The sequence below is a fragment of the Saccostrea echinata genome, unplaced genomic scaffold (assembly GCF_033153115.1).
Source record: "Saccostrea echinata isolate AGI-Se365-2 ecotype Australia unplaced genomic scaffold, CSIRO_AGI_Sech_v1 ptg000015l, whole genome shotgun sequence".
Lineage (NCBI taxonomy): Eukaryota > Metazoa > Mollusca > Bivalvia > Ostreida > Ostreidae > Saccostrea > Saccostrea echinata.
This window is the reverse complement of record NW_026889764.1, coordinates 1,430,979-1,452,732: the sequence shown is the minus strand read 5'-3', so window position 1 is coordinate 1,452,732 and position 21,754 is coordinate 1,430,979. Positions and strand designations below refer to the sequence as shown.

At 32.7% G+C, this 21,754-nt stretch overlaps 1 protein-coding gene across 1 annotated transcript; it reads left to right on the top strand.

Annotated features, from left to right (window-relative positions):
• The first annotated feature begins 185 nt into the window (after nt 1-185).
• Nucleotides 186-19,835, top strand: LOC133187370 (pseudouridylate synthase 7 homolog). The gene is made up of 16 exons (XM_061322717.1): nt 186-208; nt 1,187-1,537; nt 2,031-2,121; nt 3,416-3,511; nt 4,533-4,674; nt 4,938-5,067; nt 5,439-5,516; nt 12,151-12,279; nt 13,097-13,222; nt 14,022-14,083; nt 14,396-14,553; nt 14,747-14,924; nt 16,073-16,195; nt 16,873-16,942; nt 17,557-17,708; nt 19,092-19,835. The coding sequence occupies exons 2-16, from the start codon at nt 1,209-1,211 to the stop codon at nt 19,286-19,288; spliced, it is 2,061 nt and encodes a 686-aa protein (XP_061178701.1). The 5' UTR covers nt 186-208; nt 1,187-1,208; the 3' UTR covers nt 19,289-19,835.
• The last annotated feature ends 1,919 nt before the right edge of the window (nt 19,836-21,754 follow it).

The following is a 21,754-nucleotide window of genomic DNA, read 5'->3' as shown; positions in this document are numbered from 1 at the left end:
GTTTGTTTTTAAACGCTACCAGAAAACCATTGTGGTATTTTCTTTCAATATTTTCTTTACTTTAATTTTTTCATTGTTTTCTCATTTAATGTTAGCTGCTAAGTAATGAGAAGTGAGATTTTCCTGTTACTCTAGAGAACCAGCAAAAAACTAGTATCCGTTCACTCTCAGGTTCGACAACTTGAACCTACAGCTAGAAGTTTTTCAGGTATAGGCATATTATTCTACGAAAATACGGTTAACCATTAAACCGTAATTGTTTTTTGAACAGTGCCACACAATCATTGCACAGAAAATATGTGGAGAATAGATTTAATCATGTTAGCAATATGTCAAATCAAGTACAGCATCTTAATCCGAAATTCCTCGGTATCTCAATTGACAAGTCAATTTATAAGTTATAGGAATAGCGTATTAGATGTGTGTGAAGCAGAGATAGATAGAATTTTTTTTTAATCTATTATTAAAACTGAAAAAAGTATAGAACACTAAGTGTGTTATGTGATTGCCTCTGTGGAACAATATTCAAATGATTTCATGAAGAACAGACCTACCATCACTCTCAAGCAAATATCAAACACAATATAGTACTTCTTCTTCCGGTAAGGAGTTGACCTCTAATCAAGAGTGATGATGACTCAAGCTCGGTTTAAAAACAAGAGGCTTCCTCTTTTAAAAACAGATAAAACTATTTATACAGTATGATACAAAACTTGAAGGTACACATTTTTCACACCAAGAAAACCATTGTCAATTTGTCAATTATAGACAACTTTCACATTCTTTAAAGTTATCTCTCTTTGTTGGAGTAACGGTCATTTTTCTCACTATAATTAGCTGCTATGTCCTTTGTAACTTACCTGAATGTTTAAACCTTCAAACAATTTGTGACAATTTTGTACCACTCCTGTATTGCTATAGTATGGGGCAACACAGACAACATAATGAACATATATATAAAGGTATAATTTGCAAGCCTCTGCCTCATAAAGTTCGTAATGATACAGAGGGAAAAACGGTGAATTACGCCGATTTACCCCAGATTGACCCCACAAAGGGAAATAACTTTTATAAATGTAAAAGTTGTCTATTGAAGTGCAATCTAGGTTGGCAATGGTTTCATCAGGATGATTATTTTCATTGTATGTTGTATTGTCTAAAATTGTCATTTTGAAACTTTTTAAAGACACAGCTGACAAAAAAATAGAATGCCTCGCAGAGGAAGGGGAAGGGGCTCAGGGAAGGGTCATTGGAGAGGAAGAGGTCGAGGGAGGCCAGGTCATTCCCCTTTTGGAGCCCCTAATGAGGATCCAGATGAAATATTTACAGAAGTCCTAGAAGCTCAGGGTGAGATGAGTCAGACAGATGACCCCTCATTAGAAGGGGAGACAGCAGGGGAACTAGAGGCGAGTATGGAGAAGGAAGGAAGCCATGAAGAGCATGGGGACCCAGAAGGGGTTTTCTTTAAAGAAGAGGATGTGGGGATCACGGAATACATTGGTTCATCTCCTGGGTTTAATGCCATAATTAAACAAAGGTTGTCATTTCTTGACTGTTAGTTTAAATTGTTAACAAAACTTGCCAATTATTATGGTAATTTTGTTTTATTTTGACATTAAAAAAAAATAACAAAAAAAAAATAAAAATAATTTGCATTTTATAATTTTCAGAAATCAAAAATACACATGTAACTATTTAAAAATGAATACTGTCTAGTGTTTTGTAAAAATACATTGAAATTTTCTCTTTTTTCCACTTTGTAATCAACCCAAAATTAAAAAAATCTTCTCTTCTGAGTTCTGTCAAAAGATTTTGAAGCTTTTACCAAAAATCAAATGACATTTATTTGGTCTTTGAAATATGAGGAATGACTAAAACTCATACATTTCACATTTTCAAATTAAGTTATATTTATCTTCCTAAAGTTCTACCTCATATAAAAAATCCAATTAAAAAGAAACAAATTTAAACATGTTTAATCTAGATCTTAAAGAAACATTGGAATGTAATTATTATGTACCAACCTTTAGGTATTCAGACTTCATAGTGAATGAAATTGATGAGGAAGGAAAGATAGTGAAACTGACCAGCTTAGAGGTGGACCAATCCCTGATACAGGCTGTATGTATGTCTGTCAGTGTACACAATGTCACAAGGTCAAGGCTGTGTCATGACTTCTCACAACTTGCAAAGCAGTCAAAATATTTTTTTGGTACTGTGGAATCATTTTCATTGAAAAAAAAGGGGGGGGGGGGTCATGGATTAACAAAAAAATTACAGGTTCACTGCAATATACTGGGTAATTTTGCAGACAATTTCCCATAATGAAAAGAACTCCTATAGCGAGTACTGTAAACACATGTATTTCCACGGCATCACAATTCCGTGAATTGCAATTTCTGTTCAGCCTGCGGATATAAAATTACGACAATTTCTTAGACTGCCATTTTATTTCGTAAAGCACTTTAAGAATGCTTTAACAAATTTCTGTGGAAATTTGTGACCGCCTTCATGGTGAAAATATTAATTACACACGGAAAAAGTATATCTACAATATATGATACATCTCAGAATTTTTACAGTTATGTAGGAAATATTAAAATGCAAAATCAATTGTATTTCTATTTTTGTTGACATTAGTAACTGTAAAGGGGATTGATTAGGTAGTTATTTTCTAGTTAAATCAAACTTCATCTAAAAAATTACACATTTTCCTCTGGTGATAATCTTGCTAATTAAAAACATATATACAAAAAATCACCCTCCCATTAAATGAAATGATTCCACAGTTTTGTTTTTTGGAATGTTTTATTTTTTGAATGCTCTGTAAGTCTTGTTAATATATAGATATGATTTACTGTAAGAGGTAGAAAAGGAAAGATGTTGTGACACAAGATAGACCCACAAAATGATTTTACTGCTTTCACAAAACTGTGAAATTGTGTATGCTGACAAGTCTGTAGGAAAACACAGAACTACAGATATATCTTCACAAAAGAAAATATACCACAGATAGAAAAAAAACCCACTGATTACCTGGGATAACCTGTAACAGTTATCAGATGTTGTATACTTTCTTTTGTGGTTGTTTGAAGCTTTGGGAAGCTGTAGTGTTTGTGTACATACATCATCTGAAGCAGCACATTTAAGTGGTATTGGTTGACCAATTAAATGGTCTGGTAACAAACATTAAAAATACTGAAGCATATTTCTTATATGCATGGTTGTTTCTAAAGAAAAAAATGTATAGAAATACATGCATATATTGGATTTAAGATTAAATTCACAAATATATTGCATGGAAGATTTCTGTGTGATGCTTGGCTTTTTTTAAATATTTCAAATTTTCTTCTATTCAAACTTCATTCAGATAAGATGTTTGATGTCTAAAACAAACTGACTTTTCTTCTGTAAGGAGGAGGATTTAGAGGGAGTTCTTTCCCCTGAACAGAAAGAAATTCTGGACAACTTCAATGCAAACCCAGTACATGAGAGAACAGTTGATATTGCTGTAAGAAGTTCATATATACACTGTATTGGTGTTCTAAATGTTATAAATATCATATACATTGACCTAAGTATTGTGTAATAATTGTGATGTAGTATTTTATCTGACAAAAAATTTAGACGTAAAGGTCATATTTAAGATTGACTCTGCAATAAGTTAAGTAATGAACATTTTTTGTTAGGGCCCCATATCAAGATGAGTGTCTTCGGAGTTTCTTTTAGTATCTCTCTGTCTGTCCATCAATACTGGGTCACTTGGTGAAAGGTCAAACTCAAAATGATTGATAACCATCATCAAAACACATTTATGTGGTGCAATAATTAAACTTTTTTTTTTTTTTTTTAAATTTTGAATTTACATAATGTACATTTCTATACATAAATGTTGGTTAGAAGGAGAATTATTGTATAAAGTTCAGGGTCATAGGTCAAAATTGTGGCTTTCTCTGAAGTAATGCAAGTACTGTTACTGTATTACTTTTAATTCTACAAAAAGAATATTTTCTACACAAAGATGAGCAGTGGTTAAGACAGATCACACACAGATTTTAAGGTCTTTAATTCAAATGTAGTCAGAATAAGTCAGAATGGTTTACCTTCATGTGATCACACTTTAAATTAGGTGTATTTCAATATGGAGACCAAACTTTCCTACAGAGTGAGACCACAGACTCAGTGGACAAGGTCTAAAGGTCAAGATTAATAATATTAGCATACTGCATGTTCCTGCATGATAAGCTCTCATAAAAGACATAAATAAAAGGCCCCTGATAAATTGACGAAAATATAAAAATCTGAATTTTACGCTAATTTTTGCATACACTTAATCATTTATATGTGCACCCTCATGGAATACTACTTTTACTGAAAATAAAAACATCATTTGGAAGATATATATATTTTTATTTTAGGTAGGGGATACCATGTTTACATCCAATTACCATTGAAGTTTGGCTAATGCACAATTACTGACAGAATCAATATTACATCATTGATAGCTATTAACCAAGTTTAAAATGTTTTAGGCTCCAGAGGATAAAGAAATGAGAGTAAAAATCCACCAGATTGTAAAAAAGAACTACAAAAAGCTACAATCCGATACTTTATTTGAGGATGATGTTAGATTTATACAAATCACTGCCAAAGGTTCAAGGGGAGGAAGTGCTGGTGAGTGAAGGTTCTCTTTAATTTCTTTACTGGGATAAAGAAAAATTTATCTTTAGTTTCTCAGGCTAAAAATTTCAAAATTAAATGTAGCAGTCAGGCCTATCTCTTCTTTTTTAAAGCAAATATTGTTTATATAAAGTTAAATAATATCTTGACAACAAATGATGACATATTAATTCATATAATTATAAAACAAATTCAAGGAAAACATCCCATGTCAGGCAGAATACCTTTAGCCATTGTTTGATGTTATTTTGTTTCAGGTCAATATTTTCGACAGAATTATATGCAAAATCCATGGCCCCCTGGGTGTGGGAACTACTGTCGATTTGTCCTGTACAAAGAAAACATGGACACAATGGAGGCCATTAACAGAATGACTAAGCTTTTTCAGTAAGTCAAAACTGGTGCATTATAATTAATGTTTGAAGACTGCTTGAATTCACAGAAATTAGCTGGATAGCATTTTGTTATGAAAGATATGGCTTATTTATAGGTATTCATAGTCTGGATTTTATTGAAAAGGATTTACAAAATCTACAAAAATTGAAAGCCACTATAATGTTATGATGCATTATTCACCAGTATGCATTAAGTTGGAACTGTAGATTTATTTTTTATATAAGCTTACATGTTTGTGCATGTATATTTTACATAATTCTCTGTCTAACTCGAATACATGTGTGTATTATGTTTTCTTTTGAACTTTTGTAATATGTAAGACAAGTTGTGGAATACTTATGTTTGGACATATTTTTTTTCAGTATTAATAAAAACTTGTTCCAATTTGCTGGCACCAAAGACAAGAGAGCAATTACATCACAAGAAATGACTGCGTACAGGTACCGTTTAATACACTTTAACATCTGTATCTCGAACATCAATTTCTTGAATACCATTTTTGAGTGAAAGTGGGTTGGAAGTAATTAGTCCCATCCACTCTTCATCTATTTTAACCTTGTACATGTTATAATCTTGAATCATCGAATAGCTCAAGTGAGCTTTTCTGATCACTCGTTGTCTGTTGCCCGTCCGTCTGTCCGTCCGTCTGTCTGTAAACTTTTCACATTTTCAACTTCTTCTCAAGAACCACTAGGCCAATTTAAACCAAACTTGGTACAAAGTATCCTTGGGTGAAGGGGAGTTTAGATTGTCAAAATAAAGGGTCAAGTCCCCTTACAAGGGGAGATAATCAAGAAAAGACAAAAATAGGGTGGGGTCATTAAAAAATCTTCTTCTCAAGAACCACTGGGCCAGAAGAGCTGAAACTTACGTGGAAGCATCCTTGGGTAGTGTAGGTTCTAAATTGTTCAAATCATGACCTCCGGGGGTAGGGCGGGGCGACAATAGGGAATCCAAGTTTTACATTGAAATATATAGGAAAAATCTTTAAATATCTTCTTCTCAAGAACCACTGGGCCAGAAGAGCTGAAACTTATGCGGAAGCATCCTTGGCTAGTAAAGAATCTAAATTGTACAAATCATGACCCCCGGGGGTAGGGCGTTCCACAATAAGGAATCCAAGTTTTACATTGAAATATGTAAGAAAAATCTTCTTCTCAAAAACAACTGGGCCAGAAAAACTGAAACTTATGTGGAAGCATCCTGGGATAGTGTAGATTCTAAATTGTTCAAATCTTGACCCCCGCGAGTAGGGTGGGGCCACAATAGGGAATCCAAGATTTACATTGAAATATATAGGAAAAATCTTTAACCCTCTTACTGCCAGAGGGGTCATATATGGGCTCTACCCACTGGCTGCCACAGGGGTCATATATGTCCCATCAAAAGTATTTTATATAAAAAAAAGTATTGATCTATTCAGTGTTTAAGTTTATAAATCATGTATTTATTTAAGCATTTATTTGCTCCAAGTAATAAAAATTGTAACGTTATCTTGACAAATATTGAAAGACAACCGTGATACAATGACAACGTCAACTCACAGTGATGACGTCAAAAACGTCACAATACGTACAGGGCATATTCAAGACACTTTGCAATGGACTTTGCAATTATAAATGAAACGGTCTTTGATTTCTTTTTGGTACTTTTACTATAGATTAACTTTAAAAGTCACCAAAAAAAAAGAACATTACAAAGAATAATGATAATCATAGCCTATTTTAAAGACATGGCTTAGAATCTTTGTTAGCACTCATAGTTTGCAAAGTATGATAAGTATACTTGTATTGTCTTAATTTTTATTCATAGAAACATACATAGAATTTAAGATGTATCTTTCCCTTTCGTGTTATTAAGAGGACGACCAGTTAAATTGTGGGGGGGGGGTCAGATTTTGGAATGAAACACTCTGCCCTTGAAAATTTTGTTAATAAATCATCTCTTCTACCTTAGGAAGAAACTTAGGAAAAAAATTTCATTCTCGCCTCGCATATAGAAGTATTCCTAAAAATTATATAGAGCAATTACCACAATTCGTAAAAAAAATTGTCTCGCTTATTAAGGGTGGATTATTTCGCGGAAACAATGTGTCGTTAAAATTTAGTGATCTACAGTACTCTGTCCTGCGAGATGCGAGGTATTAAAATATATAATCTAAATCGAGAAAATCACCCCCTCCACCTAACTTTCCTCTCAGAATTTTAATTTTCAAAGGTCAGTTTGTAATAAATATCCGTTTTGTGAATTACTGAAATTTTGATTTTAAAAGTCTAGGATTGCTAAACGATCTTGGGGCCAGAGTATATACAGAAAAATTAGATTATGAATTTTTAGCTGATCAGAAATAATTCAGATGTTTATGGCTATTTAGTAAACTTTACTCTAAAAACTTGATTTCGGGAATCAAAAGAGAAAAAAATGGAATGGGAATTTCAGAAAATCAAACCAGGAGTACATGTACTACATGTACAAGTGAGTCATGGGACGTATAGACGCCATTTTTTTAAAAGAAGGAAAATAGTTTAATTTATGTTTTGAAATAGTGCATCTTCAATAAATCATTGTTTCTTCGATTAATATATTACATGTATATATCTAAAGATCTACAGATAGAATACTCGCTTGATTTGTTATACATTTGTAAATTCGGTGACTGTGGGATGTCACACGAAGAAAAAACTTTTCCTCCCGCACCAACTATTGTTACATATTAAAAGATCCGTTCCTGAGAAACACTAACTTATTTCCTGAATTCCGATATGTTTCTAAGCAAATAAAATTGTTCGCACTTTGTGCATATATTCCTCTGACAATTTCTTTACATAGTAGTAACGAGACAGAATACTTGAAATACATTTTTAGCGGGATTAATATTTCCTGGTTTTTATAAATTACAGTGGCATAGCTTCTATGTATGCTTGCATCCACATTATTATTATTTTTTTTAAAAAGAAAAATACAAAATTCTTTGAAAAGAGAACGTATTTTAATAAATTGGTATCAGTGTTAAAAGGTAAATTCTTTTGCATTATCCAAACACTGCATACCCCTTAGCTTGATTCAGAAAAAGCATCCACATTATTTTTGCCTATAGCCACACCACTGAAATAAACATCTATAACATTATTCCTGTTCTCATCCTTAAGCTGTTGTTTTGAAAATTTTCATTATTTGCCACCGACCTTGATATCAACATATCCATCAATGAAAGAACCAGAAAGGTGGAGGACAAATTGCTAATAACGCACATGGATGCATATTACTGCTGGATGCTTGTTCAATTCCAAGACATTTTTGAGGCGAAATCATCGCCTTTTTTACACTTGATAGTTAAATTATAACAGTGTATTGATATAAATAAAGGAGTATTCTACTTAGGTATAGTAGTGTGGTCCCTTTTTACACCCTTGGTTTACCGGTTAAATATTAGCATACAGTATTTTGATTGTTTTCATTGTGTATAACGAAGTATTTCTAATTATAACATTGTGTATTTATAATGAATAATTAAACATATAAAAAAAATTACAAGCCTGTTTTTAACACTTATCACAATAAAAAATGCCGGAACATTTCCCCCCGATCAGACTACGGTTTCTCTATTACATGGAAATGGGCGGAGACATTTAGATTAGATACTATAAACAGATAAAAAGAAGATCTTGGTATGATGTATTTCTTTCAAAGACGAATTATATGTTCAAGATTCACAATCAACTACAAATACAATTTTCTATTTACAAAACTTTGGCAATAAAAGCTATAACAAGATGAACCAAACAAGTCCTTGCTGATTGATATAAAACTGAGTACGTTTCAACTGAGAACTAGCACGTTTACTGGGGGCATTTACCCGTAACGATACAAATCAACGTGGCTTGCTGTGATTCTAAACAGGTCATAAAGAGGTAAATCGCATGCAAATGAAGTCAGCGAAGAGATTCAAAATCTTATTACTTTTAATTAGAAAACATAGAGCACAGGGTTGTTCAACAAAGATATTTTCACTTAACATCTACACATATAATATACACATTATATTTCAAACTCGACTCTGAACAAACCTGTGCTCGGTGTTTACGAAAGCTTTGAAGTGTCACTGTCACTGATTTCTTTTGATATACATGAAAATCAAAGGACCTTACCTTCAACGCGCAGCTTCGTATGCTGCCTATATCTATTGTTTGACATTTTTAGATGATGATTCAAATAATAGAGACATTAGTTAATAATAAAATTTAATTTTTAAAAATTTTAATTAATGTTCGAAATTTGACAAGTAACCGGGGACCACAGATAAGCCTTATTGAGACTTGTTCTTTAATAGCTACCCAATTAATACTTGTATAACCTCAGTTGAATTAGTTTACATTTTTAAACGACTTTCATCGATTGGATATGATCTGCTATAGTTTCTGAATTCTGTCAGAAACAGGCCGTTTATCCGTAAAAAAATTCTTGAGGAGATTGGTGATTTCCACGTTTGTTAAATGCAAAATCGTGCGAGAGTTGAACATATTCTGCACCAAATGTAGGAAAGCTGATTGTTTCAATTTCAATGCTAAATTTACCGTCAAAGAAGTGTCTGGGATTGGTGGGGAGGGGGGGTTGGGGCTTGGGATTTGAAATGATTTCTCCTTTTCTCGATCCTCTGCTTTGACTATTACTAGTATATTTGTTCTGCACAACAAACGTATATAAGAATACTTATACAACTGGTCTGTTTTACCAAATAACTAACGACTATCAGAAAAATTTATTTTATGATTACATGTAACTTAATTACTTTTCTTCTTTACATTAATTTTTTGAAAATAAAATTTATTTTTACAACAATTTTGAAATATCGAAATTTTTATGCAAGCAATACTATTTAACAATATGACTACATGTAATTAAAGAAATGTTCAATGTGTTCTGCAATTACACGTAAGCTGTGTGTTTCTTTTATATTCCATATGTTTCAGATAGTTCATACGTCATTCTTTAGATTTGCCTAAAGATTTTGATTAACCCTGCTTACAATCAGCTAAAAATTTTGAACAGAATAATGAATCAAATTTGTAAAATTAGGCCCATCAGATTTTCATATCATGGCATTAGACGGGACATGTATGAATTTTAAATTCTTAAAATGGGACATATATGAATTTTAAATTCTTAAAATTACTGGTTGAGTTTCATGACTTATATGTTGTCGAGCATTTCAGTCCAATATCCATAGTAAGGAATTTCATTTGGGGGTAGTGGAGAGGGAAGGGGGGGCTATCAAACAGAAATTCTTTGACAAGCTAAAAAAAGTATGCAGGTGCTCTTTATGTTAATTATGGGGGGGGGGCAAGCTAAAGTAACTATGTTTATATATTGTACTAGCTATGTTTCCCACAGTCTACTATATATCTGTAAGTTAGGGGTGCATTACGGCCCCCATCCCCCCCCCCCTCCCCGGTTTCTATGGCCATGACGTAGACCAACTTCACATGCACACCTTTACGTCAAACAATTTTCTCAATGACTGAATGTTCCAAAAACAATTTAATATGTTACATATGATTATATTTATTAATTTCACCAACCCCAACCCCCACCCCTCCAAATATTTGTAACACATGTGCGCATCGTTTGCTTAGCCCCTCCCCCCTCCCCCATGATATTCGGCTAGATCTACTTCTGTAAGAAACATCTTATTTGAAATTATGTGTCAAATTTATGAAAATTTCTCTTTTTTTTCTGCACTTGAATTTCTCAGATTAAATATGCTTTGTTTGAATTCGTTTCTCGGCAAAAATGAGATTATACATTGTATATAATTTAACGAGCTTCAATCTCTAGTAAATATTATATTATAGGCCTAAACATTTTTAAAAATACTGGTAACGCAGGATTTTTTTTTTTTTGTATCCCAGCGGATTGAATAGACATACAGAATAGTCTTATTTATTTTGTCGAAAAAAAAAAATTCTAGGCGAAAAGTGTGGGGTTATTTAGATGACGTTTTCCTATTTTTATAGCAAAAGGAAGAAGCATTTTACATAAAATACTAGTTGAATTTATAACTAGAATACTTTTTAATTATGTTATTCTCTCTTCTAATTGAGAGATTTATAAGTTGTAATTTAAACAGCAGGAAGAAAAAAAAATCAGCTCATTATTGCATTTAGGATGTTCTTTTTTTAAATACTCTTTCACATTATGATTTTTATTACTTTGACAAATTACGCGAACTTTTTCTTACGACTGTGACGTAATATTAGCAAAGGAGCTGACATCATTAACTCAGAAGTTGAATTATCCTTGTGTTCGTTATTTAGTAATTTATAAAATTATTACAATAAAGAATTTATCTTTAGGATGTTGCTTACAATTAGAAAAGAAATATTCAATGCACTCTGTTTCTAGTAAGAAAAAGTTCTGGCGTATCAACTGCACAATTTTGACACAGTTCTGGCAGTAAGAGGGTTAAAAATCTTCTTCTCAAGAACCACTGGACCAGAAAAGCTGAAACTTATGTGGAAGGATCCTGGGGTAGTGTAGATTCTAAATTGTTCAAATCATGACCCCCGGGGGTAGGGCGGGGCCACAATAGGTATTACAAGGGGAGAAATCTGGTAAAGAACAGCATGGCCGAAGTTACTCAGGGGAGCGATGTGGCCCAAGGGCCTCTTGTTCTTGGCCCCATCAAGTTTGAGAAAACAAGGTTTGATTTTACTAATTAACAGTGTTTCCCAGTTTTTTCTGACATTTTCTATTATTCTTTATCAACCGTGATGTTTTATACAAAGAAAATTCCAGTGTAAGAATTTTCATAATTTGTATCCTTTTAAAGTACACATTTCAACAGATTCAATGTGTTTACTACAAAAAAGATTTATGTCATGTACTGTAACAATTAAATAATTTTCATTTTGAAACACCTCTTGTTTGTAAGTACATGTAGATACTGAATGTAGAAAAAAGGTTATTTGAATTCTTTTCAGATACATGTTTGACATCCATAAAAGTAAACTTGAAGATTTTTTTCATATGTCATTAATTTGATGTTTATTTTGAATGTTTTTTTCATTTATACAGGGTCAGAGCTGAGAAACTAGCTGGAGGAAATCGGAACCTTTACAAGATGGCTCTTGGCAACTTCAGATATGTTGATCAGCCCTTGAAATTGGGTCAACTTGGAGGCAACAGATTCACTATTGTACTGAGGTATTCACTTTAAATCAGTTGCTGTAAATGTTTTCTTTATCCTAAGAAATTGTAGATACAATTGAATTTCAGTATCTTGAATAATGATATCTTGAATACCATGTATATGTCAGTTATTTGGGATTCCCAGCCACTTTTTCTTTATGTACAGCTGTATTTTACCTTCAATATCTCAAATCCTCAGATATCTGGAAAGATTTTTCTCGGACCCATTGAGTTAGAGATAATGATGTTTGACTGTATTTTTTCCTAAATATATAGAAAAAGATGCTGCTCTGTTTTGCAGTCAAAATCATTTCTCTATGGCGAGTCTATGCCAGAGTTATGCTTGTGTAAATAAGCATAGGTTTATCCTTAAATGGTGAAGAGTACAAAAATAAACAGTGGAAAAACTTAATACTGCGCAGTAGTTCTATGTTTTTATGATAAAATGGACAACCTGATATACAGTCAAACTTTTAATAAACTTTCCTGAACATGGATTTCATAAGAGTGATATGTTGGTCAGAGGATACCAGTGACGACGCTGAATCAAATTAGGACCACAGTTCACACCAAGTTAATCCTGATATTTGATATGTCAGTGTGTAAGATACTTAATATCAGCTGTGTATACTTTGCAAAGTTCATACAGTTAAATGTCTATGCTGTGTGAGTCCATAATCCCATTTTACAGTTTCTGTTAAAACTTCACTTCCCTATCTTGACCACTCTGTTATAATGAATTATTTTGTGATTCCTACCGAGTGTGAGTTGTTATAAGGTTTGGCGTTTGGTAGGATATTTGATCCACATCGTTCATTGTTTTTATGACCAGGAATGTAACTGGGAATGAGGAGACAGTGCAGACTGCCCTGGAATCACTGAAGACTAACGGATTCATTAATTACTTTGGGATGCAAAGATTCGGCACTACCACCATTCCTACATACAGGGTGGGAAAGTAAGTCATCATCTGTAAAGATTTTCCAATTTTTTGGCTCCCCACTATGAAGTTGACGTCTTTATGTTATACTTATGGTATTGGCATTAGCTTGTATTAAGTTTTTGATGTAAATCCATTTTCCAAGGATGTATAAGCCTTAATTGAACCAAACTTGCAAAAATGATGCATCTACAAATAAGGCATCAAATATTTTATCTGAGCTATATTTTTTTATCAAATAAGTTTTAACTTATTTTTAGAGAGAAAAATTCATTACATATTTAAGTTTCATTATTTTCAAATGAGTTTAACTACCGGGAAGAATGGATACAAACAACTTGAAACAAACCACTATGACACAATTTTTCAAAGTCTACAGATATTTACAATGTACAAGCAGAATGCCAAATGCACAGGAGATTTTTTCATTATGTACAGACATTATCTAAGTATGACCTACAAATTGATTATCATTACACTAAATGAAACTAGTTATAATGATAAATAACAGCATTTTCTGCCTATTACAGATGTGGCTATAAAAGTAGTGATTGTGTCATACATAGTGATAGCTGGGTGTTTACAACTGATAAATAAGAAAATATCTTTAAAAGGCTTTATAATCTTTACTTGTATATAAAAGATGAAAATGGGTTTACATTTTATGCATCCATATGACCAGTTGGTCTAGTTCACATACATTTTCTGCACTTCTCATTTACTAGACTATTCTCTGTCGGACATGCCTTATTGTCAAACCCAGTAAAGAAACTTTGAAGGGAAACATTTTTTTGTTAACACTAAATTTTCACTTCAGGGAGTTACTGAAAGGCAATTACAAGGAAGCAGGAGAACTCATATTACAGCCTAGACCAGGAGGTAAGTGTCACCTAATCCTATCCCACATCGATATCTTGAAGACAGATTTCTCAAACACCAGGGATATGTCAAAGTGATGTGGCAGTACCTACCATTCTTTGTTTATGTTTTTAACTTTGATGTCATGAATCCTCAGATATTTTACAGTATTATTTTGGTCTGATCTAGTTCAAGACAATGAGGTTTGACTTTATGTCAAAAAAAAAAAACTTTTTCAGTAAAGTTGTAAAATTAAAGCTATGTAGTACAGAAATCATATTTATGAGTCATACATTTATCTTGGGTTGAATTTGTGTTTCATCCTTTATGTAGAGAAAGAGTTTATTTCTGAGTGTAGAAAGAGTTGGTGGAAGGATAAAAACTGTGTACAGATGTTGAAAACATTACCACGAAAATACGCAATAGAAAGATCACTACTAGAGGGCCTCATTAAATTCGGAGAAAATAACTACGCCAATGCCTTCCAAATGGTACATATTCAGAATTTAGGCTTAAAAAGATTGAACATTCTTACAGTACAAGGAGAAGTTTACTCCTCAGCATTTAAATTTAAAGTTTAAACATACTTGAGGCATTGGATTTGTTACAGTTATTTGTGTTTGAATCTGAATCTAATATATAAATGTACATTTACAATAAAATTTTGTTTGTATCTTATTATAGGTTCACAGAAATACCCGAATGTTATATCTTCATGGTTACCAAAGTTATATATGGAACCATGTAGCTTCACGTCGTCTGAAGGAGTTTGGCATGGTGCCAGTAGTTGGTGACTTAGTTTATAAAGGTGACTTAAAGGATGTGGCCTTTAAAGAGGAAAACCAGGAGTCCTCTACTAATGGTGTGTTAATAATTTTTCAAAGTAGTTTTCTATAATTCTGAATAAATTAAACATGTCTCAACATTTCCGTAGATCTTTGTGTAGTGTTGTGTTCCTGTGGTCGAAATTAAACGGTGGTCGAAATTACCCAGACTTACCTTACTGTGAATTCATTAATTTTCATGGGGTTAAAACTTTCATTGTTTTCATTGTATGGAGAGATCCCTGAATTCATGTCCTCCTTAAACTTTAAAATTTTAAATAATATGTATGAAAGCTGCAATTCTACCACGAAATCAAATCCTCCTGTATAAATATATTTTCCTTAAACCTCAAAGTTTTTATTCCTCAAAAATATATGATTTTACAGTAATATTTTCTTGAGGGCTTAATATTCATTGCATCTACATCTGATAAAAGGGCCATAGTTGTCCCAGTTGCAAATTTTCTCTCTCCCCCCCCCCCCCCCCCCCCAAAAAAAAGTAAAAATTTCCAAAAGACAAGTAGATTGAATATTTCAGTGTAAAGTCATCGATGTTTGCCACTTTCTAACTCCCCTGGGTATAAGTGAACTTTTCTGATCAAATATTCTATGTTATCTGTTGTCACTGGCTCCTTTGTAAAGTTTTCACATCATGAACTTCTATGAACCACTCAGCCAATTTCAACCAAACTTGCCACACGGCATCCTTGGATGAAGGGGATTCAAGTTTGTTCAACTAAAGATCCATGCTCTCTTTCTAGGAAAGATAATTAAGAATTAGGGAAAATTTAATGGCATTTTTAAAAAATCTTCTCAAGAACCACTGGGCCAGGAAAGCTGAAATGTATACCAATCCTTCATTACATAGGAAAGATTCAAGTTTGTTCAAATCATGACCTCCAAGTGTAGGATGGAGACACAACAGGGTATGAAAGTTTTATAAAAGTGGAATTAATCTTCTCAATTACAGTACAACCCCCCCCCCCCCAAACTAGTTTTATATTTAAACTTTTCAAGACTGAACTGATTTCTGCTTTTTCCTAGCAGAGCGATCTGGCCCCTGGGCCTCTTGTTCTTTTGTTTCTCCAAAAATGTTTGAAGATTTTGGTAAAGATTTCTTTTAAACTTTTGAGGATAATATTTGTAACCTTGATGTAAATTTACAAAGTTTTTCACCATACTGTAGGTGAAAACACCAGTTCTAGAGTGACTCCTACCATAGTGACAACAGAAAACTTATCTCAGTACACCATACAAGATGTTCTACTGCCCTTACCAGGGTTTGATATCAAATACCCAGACAATGAAGGTGAGACTCGAAGATTAATGGACGGAAATTAAACTGGAATCTTACTAAAGATTAGAACATAACCCACTTTTTCATCAAATCAGAAATCCCTAAATATTCTATTATCTTAAATTAAATGTTTAAATCTCTCTGTACAAAGAGAATTTCTTGACTACCAAAAAAGAGGTCGTCAGACAATTTTTTTGGTGCAATAAATTAACTGAATTGACTTTGGCATTCCTATTCAGTGGTATGCTGGGCATATAAGGAAAAATAAAATTGACAGCTTTGAGAAACAAAAGAAAGAAAACATTTCATAGGTGCAGAACTTTGGATCAGCCAATGAAAAAGTGGGTTCATGCCCATGTTTACAAACACAGATGTCTGGTGTAAAGTTATGAACAATATTTCAGAATTAAATTCATTTTAAGAATTTTCAGGTAAGTTTAATTCTTTAAACTGAAGTAATTTTTTAAAATAAAAATCGAAAACAAAATAGTAATGCAACTATGTCCAGGCCCCTTTAAAATACTGGTGGTTTATTTTGTATACTTTTACAGATCTATACATTTACATGTAAGAATTTTTTATTAAGGCTAATAATAAGTGTATATACAGAGAATGGATGTAGTTAAAATTTATTTAGGGTATAGCAGTATCCTACGAGTTAAGAATTCAGTTTTTATTTTAATTTACAGTGGGTAAATGGTATTCTGATCTCTTGGAAGCCGATGGACTGACAATGGAAGGACTTAAACACTCCAATAAGTAAGAATATATATAAAATGAAATCAATATCAAGGTCAATTCTACATTAAAATTCCTTTATATTAAGGTCAAGATCTATTAAATGAAAGGTGCCTTCATTTTTCTGAAATCTGAGAAACAAGTTCTTTCAATGATCCTTTACAAATATAGCTTGGCGAAATTAGGTGTATTGGGGCATAATTTTTAGGTGAACTCAACGGAAAATGATACTGTTATTTTCAATGAAAAATGAAGGAAGTCAAGTATAAATATGGGAGTTTTTTCCTTCTCAGAAAAAGAAAATGTATCAATATTGCCTACAGTCTCTCAGAAAACAGTTTTTCATATCTTCTTGACCTCTTCTTTAAAATGATATTAATTTGAATATAGGTGTCAGCCTGAGGGTTAATTTTGACATGATTTCAAATTGAATTCCATGAAAATGTTTCATTTTCTACATAATTCTATAATAGCTGTAAAGCACGGGAAAAATTAAGTTTAAATCAATTATGACGTCATAATGGATCTAGCACCAAAAAGACAGTCTAAACTCATTTACTAGGTCTTGACCTTAATTAAACTAGAATTTAATGTTAAAAAAGGTGCAAATCAAAGCTGTACGTATTATTTTACAGGCAGTATGCATTACCAGGTGCTTACAGAAGATTACTTCTAGTTCCAAGTGATTTGAACTGGAAAATGTACAAATACACAGATGTTACCAAGGAGCTGACCTTGAGTGACCTTGACCTCATTAAACAAAAACCAGAGCCTGTTTCAGAACCAGGTAGATTTCATTAACATAAACTTACACTATCATAGTTTATTTACATGTGTACTTTCATATGTAGGCTTTTCCTTGATGCAGAAATTATTATACTCATAAAAACGAAAGTACAATGTATAAAAAGTTTTTAAAATTTTGACATGTACATACTTTAGCTAAAGTATAAATACAAATGGAGATGGAATAACACTACCCAACTTCCTTGTTTCATAAAATATGCTCACAGGAAATCAGAATGTGTGGTTCCTGAAGATAACATGAGTAATCTTGTATAATGCAGTTTTTCACGTTCACTCTGTATTTTATGTACAATTTCCTATTGTTTAAATCTAGTCACTAAAATTCTCATATAAAATTGTTTTATGCCCGAAGATCAAAAATCCCTGTCTTGCCATCTGTCAATCTGTGTCTCTGTCAAAAACTTAAACCTTCCTAATAACTTTTGAACCACATAACTTAGAGACTTTATTTTTGCGAAGTTTTAGAAATATATTATGAGCACTTTATTATTTTTCTTTAAAATTTAAACTCTCCCATTTTTCTGGAGAAACAAATTAAAAAAAAATTAAATTTAAATGGACTGGGTTTGGTGTTCTATAAATACCTAGTGTACACATTGTTTGGAGACTCCACATGTTAAGTTCAGACAAGTGGTAAATAATTTATTTTCTTCTGAATCTTGCTGCTATGAATGGTCTTTGGTGTTGTTCAATTTATGTTAAAATATTGTCCATCAATCATAACTACTTGGCCATGCCCGTGAACGATAAATAAATAATAATAAATGAGTACCTGGTAGTTACAAGTGGTTGTACATGACTATTTTTTGTGTATCCTAAAATTTATGATATTACAGGATGAGCATTTCATAATGAATTTGTTACTATAATTATTTCTTTATAGACATTTATTTAATCATTGATGTAGTAAATCACAGGAGTTTGGTATATATAGTTACAAGTATGTTACTGTTCAGCATGTTCAATGTGATTTCACATGTTTTAAAAGTGGGGGGGTGGGGGTCCACACCCACTTGATTAATTTTACAGTTCAAATCCATGTCTAGTGATAAAAAATAGATTTTATCTCTGTATTAACAAGCAGTTATAACATTGAGGGAGAACAAAGAACTCTCAAGTGTTTTCTTTAATATTATTACAACAAGGTAGGTATATGAACATGCTTTATATATCTTATATAAGGCATATGTGGCATGTTTCTGCCAGGTATAATGGAAATTGACCAACCAAATATGCAGTAGGCTAATCCACTTTCTCAGTTGCTTGTTCATTGAGTAATTTGTTACCCTTCAAATCAATGTCTTATGATCAGAAATGACCACACCAGGGGCATTTGTGTTTATCAAATACATCTTGTTGACAGATGGTACTGCAAATGCATTGAAAATCCAAATGTCTCTTCCACAATCCTGTTACGCTACCATGGCACTTCGTGAAGTTCTAAAAATAGACACTTCAGCCGCATACCAGTCTTCGCTGAATCATGGCAGAAGGCCCAATCACACACCAACGGCTGCTAAGGAGATGCCGAGTAAACAAAAGGAAAATCCTTCTCAGTGACGTTGTGAAATCCAGTATTTTTCTGTTAAAATGTCTACTTTCTTCCTGTGCAGAACTTTATAGTCTTGATGGATCATTATGAGATATTTATCAAACAGGTTAATGTTGGCAAATTGAGAGAAAATTTGGCCTTGTGAAAAGTAAAATTTGTCACCAATAAATTTCACAATTCCAAATAAAAATAGAAAATAAATTACATGATATAAATTGTATATTAATTGGCACCTGAATTGACTTATGTACAACTGTGTTATGTGAATAAGGACATTTAGTTCAATTCGGTTTAAAAATGAAGGCACACATTACTATGTACCAGTAAAAAAATGTGTGATAACCTTGTAGTGTAGGCCTCAGTTCAAAAGAAATTTAAAAACAGAATGATAAATGGCTTAATGGCTTAATATGTACATTACAGGACTTACTCTTCATACTTTGTTCATGATGATTAACCTAATCTGTACAATGTTAATATGATGTCCAGAGCTCACAAATTTGTGTATTTATCTCTTAATTAATATTTACTTTCATTAAAATAGATGTACATGTACCTGTCACAAATGCTATCCTGTACTAGTTTCTGGAGAGTAATAATTAAAAATCTGTTAGATTATGCTAACTAATTCAATTTTTCTTATGGCAAGTAGTCTGTCTTGAGATATATAACGTAATGAATGTGTTGTATCTTAACACTATAAAGTTCTTTTACTTGTTAAACTTAATTAAGTTGTCCTAGCCTTTAGATGAAATACTCATTCTATTGAATACCAGAGAAAAACATACATTTGAAAAAAAATCCTATTAATCGGGGGGTGGGGGGGTGGGGGGGGGTTGTAGAGTGTTTATGGATATTTTTGTTTTCTATCCAACATAAAATTTATGATAGTAGTCTGCTCACCACTATGAGAATTATATCCGCCATTCTTCTGTCAGAAAAGGAAATGCTAAACAACTAAAAACAGAGTACCAAACTCAAACGTTCAGTGACATTCAATCTGTCAAAAACATGACTTTCCTGAATTTTTGGGACAATGCTTGTTTACAGTGTACCACTCAGAAGTGTGCAATAACTGTGATGTAGGGAAATAAAAGACTTTGATTTTGTAACTGTTGATATAATTATTTTGTCATGAAATAAAGAAAAAAAAAATACAGATTAATTTTTTTGTATGTACATGAATGATTAGTAATTTGATCATGGTATTTGAACCACCAATCACTTAATGTGGTTTGTCGATAGATCTTATAATCAGACTGCTCTTTTGGATATGATCTTTAATCCATAGCAGAGAAAACCTCAAGTTTAGTTATCTGGTTCGTCTTGAAAATTTAGCTGTTTTAAGCTGAAGTCTTGTTTTGGTCCATCACCTGAAGAAAGAGTAATTAAACACTGAGTAATTGAATGAAAATTGGTTTAAAGAATGTTGTATGATAAAGTAAAGATTCCAAATTGTTCGAGTCATCAGGGACCTTGGGGATAGGGGTGATGAAAAAATCTTTGAAACATTTTTCTTAAGAATAGCAGGGCAACGGATAGTCAAATTAAAATGCAAGCATCCTCAGTTAGTGCAGATTCAAATCATAGCCCCAGGGAGTAGGATGCCCCATGGGGCTTCATTTTGTGATCAAAGTTTGACATAGGAATATACAGGAAAGAAGCCTTAAAAATATCAGCAAGAACAGCTGGGCCTAGATAGTCACATGAATATGCAAGCATCCTCAGAATGTGTAAATTGAAGTCTGTATCATGGCACCAGGAAGTGGGTGGGGCTACAAATAGGGGATCAGAATTTTACATTGAAGTACATATATATAAAATATATATCAAAAATTTTCTCAAGAACCACTGGGTTATGCATAAGTGATATTAGTATGCAAGCAATTCAATATGACATATAGTCATAATTGTTCAAATCATGGCCCCTGGGGCTAGGATGGGGCAAAAATAGGGATTCAAAGCTTGTGTTCAGAAAAAAAAAATAAAAAAAGTTTTCCAGAAAAGCAAGGCCATGTTAGTCATATTGACATTGAAGCATCCTATGTTGTGTGGATTCAAGTTAAGACATTACCCCTTATGGCTAGAATGAGATCACATTATGAGGTCAAAATTTTTCATTGGAATAAAGGGGGAAATATCTTTTAAAATCGAGCATGCAGTCAGGGTTACTCAGGTGAGCATAGTGGCCCATGGGCCTCTTATTTTAAATAACATCTTTTAAACAGTCTCCCAAAACATAGATATAAATGAGAAAATGAATTTTATGACGGTATTTTTATACGAAACCTTGCATGTAAAGAATAATTGTATGCACAACTTGTAAGGGTGTCAACAGATGATAATTCATGTTGCTCACATACTTTCCAAATATGAACAAAGAAGTAAATTGATACTTGCCTTGTCGAAGAGGCGTAGGATGCAAGTTGTTTTGATGCATATTCTCTGCTCTTATCATCCATTTTAAGATACTT